Genomic DNA, 10000 nt, shown 5'->3' with positions numbered 1-10000 from the left:
TTTGAAAAAGTTGTATACAAACACTTATTCAGATTTCTAAGTGATAACAGTAGCTTTCACATGTACCAATCTGGTTTTAGATCACATCTTAGCACTGAAACGTCTCTAGTTGAAGAAGTCAATGACTTTAAATTAAACATGGATGCTAAGAAACTCTCAGGTCTTGTATCATTGGACCTCACAGACGCCTTCTACATGAAGCTGGTTCAGATATTTCCAACAAACTGTCATCAAAGCAAACAGCGGACTCTAAAATATGAAACATATTTTGGTTTGATTAACACTTTTTTGTTTACTACATGATTCTATATGTGATATTTCATAGTTTTAATGTCTTCAGTATTGAAGAAAAACCCTTAAATGAGAAAGTGTGTGTTAAAGGTATAATACGTAATTATTCCACATTAAAATGTGTAAAAACAACTAGACCTATGTTATATATGTTGTTGAGTTGTGTTCTTACATTATCCCAAATGTTTCCAACAATTTTCAAACTCAGAGAAATCTGTAATTTAATCAAAGTAACGGACCGTTTCATTTGGTCGCCTGTCGATGACGTCATACCTCCTCTACCAAAGAGTAAACACGCACCAGATGCATACGGCGGCGCTGTGTTTGTCCGCTACAATGGCGTCTACCAAAGAGTAACTTACACACATACAAGATAATACATCGGCGTTGTGGTTGTTCCACACAAACTGTTATAAATGGACTTTTATTCATTTTTAAGCCACAGTTTCATGATAAATTTAGGTGGTTTTTAACTATATCTTTTAGCCGGAAGAAGGATTTTAGTCATTGGACGTCTGGATCTTAAGTTATCAGAGAAATAAACTAGACAAACGTTAGCAGCAGCTCGGCTAACAGCCCCTCCAGGAAGTCCGGTGGTCACCAAACATCGTCGGAGAAACACTGATTTTTTTTAGGTGAAACAGCTTTATTCAGTGTTTTTACCTGTAATCTCCGGGTCCGTTTGTAAAAACATCCTGAATGATGAACACTGGAGTAATCCTATCCCGGTGAAACTGGTTATTTAACAACGAAGACAACTGCTTGCGTGTGAGAATGTCTTCATTCTTGTTCATTTTGAAGCTGAGCCTTATATGAGTAACTAGAATGCAGACTTTTTAAATACTAAAAGTGACTGGAATAACATGTTAACATGTCAGCTTTGTAGACTATATTCAGTATGTGGTGCATATAGATCAGAGTGTGAACGTCATGTATTTGATACATGCATTAATACTTTCTGATGTGAACCTTCACTTTTAGATCTGTGAATGTTTTAGTATTCAGCACTGATCTGTATCACATTATAAGCTTTGTGCTACTTTATATATTTCTGTATACTAAGAAAATACACAGGAAACACGTGTAAATCATGTGATATGTTGTCAGTTTTTGATGAGAACATAAATCTGTTGTCACAATAGAACAATACTATAAATTTGAATTTCACTTTGTTGGTAAAATCACACATCTGAACCACTGCAGGGATAAAATGAGCTCTGCTTCTTCTTATGTATATGCTAAATGTCTATAAAGAAGCAGCCTTTACACCACTCAGGGTTTTTTTGTTTTTGGAAACAAATTGTTTTATTGGCATTGTTTTATTCCATCGGCTGGGGGACAATGATATAGTTTGATGTGGTTTGTTGAAAGAGTCCATGTTACATTCTGTTTGAATGTGCGTTGCTTTAATTCATCAGGGAAGGCTGGAAATTATGTTGGTGTATAGTGTTTTAAAATCTTCCATGTGCCCCTTTTTAAGTTTGAGCCCCCCCCCCCCCCCCAAAGGTCTCTAAAGGTCTCTGCACAGCCTGCATGTGAACATAAGAACATAACTTGAACATAAAGTGGAAATAAGTAGCCAACTAGTGTAAAATAACATGACGCTGTGGGCTGGTTTTCCTCCTGTCCTCCCCAATTTTTTGAGTCACCAGCCACCACTGCTGTGTGTGTGTGTTGGGGGGGGGGGAGTGGGTGTTAAGTGGGTGGGGGTGAGGGTGGGGAGGGGGGGTTTGAATACTCCCACATTTCCTGTTGCCTAGCGACAGTTAATGCACAGATTGGCTGTAACATCTGTCACAGTAAACGCTGCCAAAACGCTGCTCTGTCTGTCTCTGTCACTGTTTCACTCTCTCCATCTTCAACTCATCTTTTATGTTGAAGATGATTTCAACTTTGAATTATTTTCTTTTTCTTCTTCTCTTCCTTTTTATATCCTCCTGCTGTGCTTTCACTTTCTCACTTGTCTCATTGTTTCTGTGTAAAGTAACCTAAGATTACATTACAGTTCTCATTTACTTCTATTTTACTTAAAAAGGACAAATATTCTGCACATTTCCAGCTCTATATTTATATTCTGGGGCTCTACTGGAATATCTTTACATGATTTCCAGTTAAAAACTCCTTATTTATCTTCTACTGGTCCTTTATGCAGCCCCTCAGTTCAGCCTCTGTCTGAAACAGGCCGTTTTAGCTCCTGTCTCTTTAAGGCCCGCCTCCTGATGAGCCCACTCTGTTCTGATTGGTCAGCTTTCAGGAAGCTTCCTCCGGCTCCGGAGGCTACGTAAACAAACTATAGTAGCAGGATTTCACTTCTTTTTCTCCTTCTTTACTCCAAATGTCAACTTCTCAAATCCATCCGTACATGTTGGAGCTGAACAACACATGGAAACACCTTAGCAACCACCTTACCAACCACCTTAGCAACCACGTTAGCAACCAAGGCTACAGAACAGACGGCCGTTTATGGGCATGTGCAACAAAAAGTTGAATCATTACAAGAAAAAGTTGCATATTACAAATATGAACATCTGAAATATGAGAGCGGACAACGTGAACAACACATGGAAATGCCTTAGCAACCACCTTAGCAACAACCTTAGCCACCATGATTAAAGAAACGGACGCACGTTTATGGGCATGTGGTGAGCTGACGTCATCTCCTCGGGAAAGTAAAAAAAAACAACATTTCAGGCGAGGTTTGAAGCAGGCAGCATTTCTACGTATGTTCACCTAAAGTTTAACATCCGACATCAGAACAGGAAATAAATAACAGAAAACCACAAGAAGCAGAACATGTGCTAGAGATAAATAGTTTTACTGCACTACATGATAAATGGCTGCTGACTTGTTGTTGACTTAATATTATTATCAGCCTGGCTGTTTGAAGATGTTTCTGTGGACATTCATTCTTATTTTCTGACATTTTACTGACTAAACAGTTCTGACAGTATCTTATGAATTATGGCCATGTTGGATGATATATATCCAGTGCAGGAAGTGAACAGTGGACAGTTAGAGTGCAGCTCATCTGACTGACCTTTATAATACCTGTGATCAGAATCTTTCCTTTATATGAACCAAACTGCAGGTGCAGAAAATATCATTTTAAAAACCTTGTGTCAGGATTTCGCTACATTGTTCTAATATTGATGTTCTTGTGTGGTGATAATGTTGAAACACTTAATTGATTAATGACCAAAAAAAAAGTGGCGATGAAGCTGATTATTAGTTGCAGCCGTATAAAGGTCGTTAATTTAAATTCATTCATTATTACATCTCCAGTGTTGTTGACCTTTAGCTACTGTGTGTAGAGCTGCAGTTCTGCTCCCTTGACGATGACCTCATTCTCATATGACCACAGAGGTCAAAGGTCACATCTGGCACCCATAACCTCCTGCATCCGAAGCTCTTTGATGACGGACGATCTGTAGCCGCTCCGTGTGCGTAGAAGAGTCCTGCAGTCTTAAATCTTGCAGCTCCAGTTACCTGAAAAGACCTCCTCCTCCTCCTTCCTGCGTGTGTGAGGGAGGCGAAGAAGGAATGCGGTTTATTCTCGAGGGAAAGAGAGAGGACACGGAGAGAGAGAGAGAGAAAAAAAGTGAAGATAGGAAGAGGGAAAAAGAAAGAGAGAGGGAGGAAGAGGAAGAGATTAAAGGTGGAGGTGAGAGAGTTGAGGTTGAGCTGCTCAGCAGGAAGAAATCACTGCTTCTTCAGTTTGTGTGTCACAGCGCACCAATCATCATCAGCTCCATCAAACACAATCACTAACATGATTTATTGAAGCTCATTTTACTCACAAACACTGGTAATAAAATCTGCAGAAGACATTTTCCAGTGTTTATATTTTCTGCAGATTCATCATCAGCTGAACCTGAAAACACTAAAAACAGTTTGAAGGACGGTTCACAGCTTCTCACGTCTTAAACCAACAGTCAGGAGCCCAAATGAACATTAAAGCTGTTTTTCATGCTGTAATCATTCCTCCTGTTCATACTGACCATTAGAAGATCCCTTCATAATGACCTTACAATGGAATCAGTCCTCCTTCTGTGCAAAAATGTATTTAAAAGTTTATCTGAAGCTTCAAAAAGATCTTTTAATAGCCGGCACGAACACTCGCATTGTGCTGTATTCGCTAAGCCACGCCCACTTTTCCAAGCAATCCAATCACATCTTTAAGATTTGATTTGAATCCCTCTCGTAACTAAACTCCGCCCATATATAATTCTGTTTCATGCGTCACATGACCGAAGATAAAGAAAAGCTTTTTGGTAAACTCTGTTCCGACTCGGAGAACCAACATCTGACATCGGTCGGTTCCACGCTGCTAGCAGGCGTCTCATCGTTAGCTATGTGTACGGAGTTATAGAGTTAATGTTAATTAGTTGCACAGACGTTAGCCAAACTACAAAATTAAACTGTCAACATTCTCTGATGTCTGTACACTCGTTCAAAGATAGAACTTTTTATTTTGATATTTTAAAAGTTAGCAAATGGATTCTTCCCTTTTCTGCTAAACATTAACTAACTGTCATATTTCAGCTGAGTAGCTACTGACCGACAGCTAACGCCAAAGGGTAGAAAAATAAATCTCTAACTTACGCTTTTAAACAAATGACGTGAATATTTAGATTTCCGGAGCGATTAATGCTGAATAGAAGGTCCTTCTGTAGCTAACTATAACGTTAGCTAACAGAACACTGTTAAGCTACAACAGGATCAGTTTAGATGATATCTGATGTCTTCCGCTTTACTTGTAAGACGTGATGTGAGTTAAATCACATAGCAGACGTCACTAAATATAATTCCACTTTTGAAAATAAGGAAAATAAATCTCACAGTAATGCAGTTACAGTAAATCTGTCTGGTTTTATAGATATAGATCAATTATCCAGTTTATAATTTATTAAAAACTTTCTAACCAACATTAGTTATATGTCTAATCCGTAATTAGCCATCCTCCTGATGGCTGTGAATGTCTTCTTAGATTAGATCCTGATGAGCAGGTTGGCACCTTCATGGCAGCCATCAGTGTATGAACAGGTGAATATAAGTGCAGTCAGTTTACCATTTAAAGGGAGATTTTGACCTCTTCCAGACCAGAGTCACTTATCACTCATTAAATATGTTAGTAATGACTCATGAGCAGAAGTAATTCTCCGTTAAAGGCGTCTTTAAAGAGTCCAAACCCTCCTGCTGTGTAGAAATACGAACCATCACTCTGTGAGATTTTCCTTCGTTCTTGTAAAAAGAAGACGTTTCATTTCATTCGACTGATTCATTGACTGAAGAGTCTCCTCATTGAACTCCCACAGAGTCAGACTCAACTTTTTTTTTTTTTTCAGTCCAGGCTTTTGTCCAGATGTCAACAGCGTTGCTGAAAGCTTCCTTTGAGAGCGCGGCTCACCTGTTGCATGCAGGCAGACAGTCGGGCTCATTATGCCGCCTCTTTTCTTCTCAGTCTGTGCTTTAATAAGATGAGTGTGATTAGAAAGCGCTAATGGTGTTTTTGATGGTGGCGTTAGTGGTGTTGAATTATGGGGGGGGGGGGGCTCAGGTCAGGGTCGACGCCCACGGCAGCTTTTAACTCCGGATCTTAGATGAGAGTGTCTGTTTGTGAACGTTTTATGGTTTATGTGTGTGGTTATTGTTGCTAAGCGTATACTGGGAGGCTTATTGAAGCCTCTGCAGCTGCACAGCGCCCCCTGTTGTTGTCATCGCTTAATAAAAAAACACCTTTCCCTCCCTAACTGTGTGTGTGTGTGTGTGTGTGCCGCAGGACTGAGCCATGGGGAGGCCGACACCCGGGAGTGTTTGTACTACAACGTCAACTACGAGATCGAGAAGACCAATCAGAGCGGAGTGGAGCGCTGCGAGGGCGAGAAGGACAAACGCTCGCACTGCTACGCCTCCTGGAGGAACAACTCGGGCTCCATCGAGCTGGTGAAGAAAGGCTGCTGGCTGGACGACTTCAACTGTTACGACCGGTACAAACACACACAAATATCATGTGACACTGCAGACGGCGTATAAGAGGTTGTTTTCACCAGCTTCCTGGTTCTGTACAGTACTAGTGGTAGAGCTGGAACGATTAGTCCAACAGAAAGTTAATCAGCAAAAGTTTTAACAATCAAAATCAGTCCAGTCAAGGATTTATCATAAAGTGAATATCTTTTCTGGGATTCTGACAAAATAAAATCATCTGAAGACGTCACCTTGAACTCGTTAAAACTCGATGTTTTAAAGACAAAATGATTAATCTGTTCATTGGATGAACCAATGATTAATATGATAATTAGTTGCAGCCCTAGTTGACGTTTTATCCGTTATTTATCTATCTATCTATCTATCTATCTATCTATCTATCTATCTATCTATCTATCTTGCTGAACCTTGGCCAGACCTTAAAGACTCACTTCCTGTTTTATTATTGGACCAATCAGAGTTCCTGAAACTCAAGCTCATCGTTTCAAAACTCAACACGAGTCTCAGTGATCCGAACAAATATTTTGGGACATGTGATTGCTGTCGGGCCGCTATGATTAACTACATTTATCATGGTGTAATTTCATTGGTTCTTACTGAAGACTTTAAAAAAACGGCTCATAAATCTAAAGTTTCATGTTTAAAAAAAGGTTCGGGGTTAATTTCCTAAAACAAGCAGGTCACTGTAGATTTTAAGCAACAAACTACAAGAAACAAACAAACAAGAAAAATATAGAATATCACCAAACTTAAACTTTAAACGTAGAAAAACCTCAATATAAACAGTAGAGAAAAATCTCTGATGGTTAAGAAATGGATCATATTGGTCACTGCTTTACACCAAAAACACAAGATTGGAACCTGCTATCACCTCAAATCTGAAATTAGAACATTTTTATCATCTTCATCATGTTTTATTGGTGTTTTTATAAACTCTAACTCTCCAGATGTGTCTGTAAACGCAGCAGGTAAACAGAAAGATATTGTGTCATGTTCAGTATCGCTGCAGCAGCTGTGACAGGCACACATTTCCCATCATCCTCAGCATCCCCCAGCTTCCTCGCTGCCCCCCCCCCCCCCCCCCCCAGTTTGATTGACAGGTGCTGTGACTGGGCGCTGTGTAAACGCTCAGGGCTGTTTTGGCAGCGACGGCGTTTGCTGGTGATGCAACCGCACAGTGACAGCAGGGAAGACAGCAGCACTCTCATTCATCTCAGAATATCTTTATGTTCTAAGAAAAGGTCTTAAATGACTCATAGTCAGCTTTAATGCGCTTTATAGATGTTATAGGAGGAGAAAGTGTCATTTCTTTATTTTATGTGAATCTGTGTGGGGATTTTAGTAAATCATCTTCTGTGTTGTCCTTTAAACCAAAAACCTTTGTCTATATTTAAAAGAGATAATTGGGATGATTGATGTTAATGTTGATGCTGCTGTGTTTGAGTTTTTTTAAGTCGGTTTTTATGTCAATCTTACAAAAAAATTAAATTGGAAAAGAATGAATCCATATTCTGGTTCCAGACCTGAATCACTGCCCTCGTCTCTGATTTATATGTATAATAAAGTAGAAACAAGGTCTTTCTAGTATGTGGAAAGACAAACATAAAGTATGGATTCAGAAAACTTTCATAGTTAAAAAAAACTTTGAAGGGACATTTTATGTTTTAGGATCTTATATTTCCAATATTTCCACATAAATACTGAGCAATACTAATAATTTAATCTAAGTTATTATATCCGATAGTGTAAGAACATCCTGCTGGAAGGTTCGACGAGAAGATAAAGAAACAATAAAGATCAGAAAATGGATTAACAACGTCTCCTGACCAAATTACAACACAGAAATAACCCAAATCTAGCCGTTTACCTTGTTAAAGGATCCTTATTTTTCTGTTCTGGTTTCCTTTTTTTTCAGTTTCTTCTCAGGAACATTTACATTTAGATATTTCATGTTCACATCCAGAACAAGTTGCAGTGATTGAGAGCAGAATCAGCTGCGTTTCATGGATCAACAGCTTCACAGGCGACCAGCAGCAGCAGAGAAAAGTGCAGCTCTTTAGATGATGCAAGTACTTCTGTTCTCCTCAATAATCACGCCTGAAAGATCAGTTTGACACCAAAGAGCAAAGAGAAGAAAATGGTAAAACAACTCTTTTTTAAACAAGACGTTGAAGATCGGTGCTCGCAGCCTTCCTCCTGACAGAACTGATGCCGCGAATTTCACATTTTTCCCCGAGGCGTCAGAAAAAAAACCTGCTATTTGGGTCAAGTACAACTGCTGCCAGACTACTGCCATGATACTTAGCATTCCCCAGACGCTGTTTGATTGACAGGTCTGCTGTCAGTCTGACAGAAAGAGGAGCATCGCTCACATACAGTACCTGATCTCTGGAGCCGTGGAAGGACAGTATCTCAACTTTTTCTAATGTTTAACTGCATAATTTCAGCAGCAAGTTCTGGATTTTCTAGTTTATAATAGAATACCAAAAGCGCTGTACAATCAAAATAACAAAAGCCACAAACAACACAATAAAAACATAAAGATCAGTTTAACAGACAAAAAGACAAAGAAAGGCAACTCTCATAGTGAGTTAAAAGCCAATGAATAAAGATGGCAGTGTTGGAGCCAGCCTAACATGCAGAGGCGGCTACAACTGCAAAGGTACGATCTCAGCTGATGTCGGGACAACCAGAAGCAGCAACTGGTCAGCAGACCTGATTGACCTTGATGGAACGTGTGGTTGTAAAAGGTCGGACAGATAAGTTGGAGCCCATTTAAGGATTTGTAGGCAAACAATAAAATCTTAAAATCAATCCTAAATCGTACGGGGAGCCAGTGGAGGGAAGCCAGTGGAGGGAAGCCAGTGGAGGGGAAGCCAGTGGAGGGAAGCCAGTGGAGGGAAGCCAGCGCGGGGAAAATGTGCTCTTGCTTTTGCGTGTTAAAAGACGAGCCGCAGCAGTCTGGACCAACTGTTAGCGTGAGAGGGAGGCCTGGCTAAAACCAACGTGAAGGGCTTTACAGTGGTCATGTCGAGATGAGATAAAAGCATGTATACTCCCGTCTAAATCATTAAATGATAAGAAGGACTTGGCCTTAGATAAAAGCCTCATATATATCAGCTCCAATGATGCTAACTCAAGTGACATCATCAGTGACGTCATCAGCCCCCTTTTAATCATTAAGAACAGGCTAGTGGTGAAAAGAAAGATTTAAAGGGTTCATATTTATATCACATACAGTCAGATGTTAAACAAGTTCAAAGTTCAGAAACTTGAGGTGAACCTGTGTAGAAATGCTGCCTTCAAGTCAAAAATCAGGGCTTCATTCTGCTCTGAATGCTTTGATTGCGACGGTTTTTTCTACCTTGCTGATGAGCTGATGTCTTGGTCGCTAAGGTTGTTCCTAAGCTTGTTGCTAAGGTGGTTGCTAAGGTGTTGTCCACTCTCATATTTCAGATGTTCATATTTGTAATATTCAGCTTTTTCTTGTAATGATTCAACTTTTTGTTCTCGTATTATTATTACTTCTTTTCTATTAATATGTCGGATGATTGCACATGCCCATAAATGGCTGTCTGTTCAGTAGCCTTGGTTGCTAAGGTGGTTGCTAAGGTGGTTGCTAAGGTGTTTCCATGTGTTGTTCAGCTCCAACATGTACGGATGGATTTGAGAAGTTGACATTTGGAGTAAAGAAGGAGAAAAAGAAGTGAAATCCTGCTACTAT

At 39.7% G+C, this 10000-nt stretch overlaps 1 protein-coding gene across 2 annotated transcripts in view; it reads left to right on the top strand.

Annotated features, from left to right (window-relative positions):
- The window catches only part of LOC121888473 (activin receptor type-2B-like), a 40465-nt gene that overhangs the window by 21478 nt on the left and 8987 nt on the right, over nt 1–10000 (top strand). The window contains exon 2 of one of the 2 annotated variants that reach the window (XM_042399992.1): nt 6071–6278. In XM_042399992.1, the coding sequence (XP_042255926.1) occupies nt 6071–6278 (208 nt within the window). Of the gene's footprint in view, nt 1–5841; nt 6279–10000 lie in introns of those variants that run through there. The other variant, XM_042399991.1, reaches the window with a different exon arrangement.

This window comes from Thunnus maccoyii, chromosome 21 (assembly GCF_910596095.1).
Source record: "Thunnus maccoyii chromosome 21, fThuMac1.1, whole genome shotgun sequence".
Classification (NCBI taxonomy): Eukaryota; Metazoa; Chordata; class Actinopteri; order Scombriformes; family Scombridae; genus Thunnus; species Thunnus maccoyii.
This window is presented reverse-complemented; position numbering and strand designations above follow the sequence as displayed.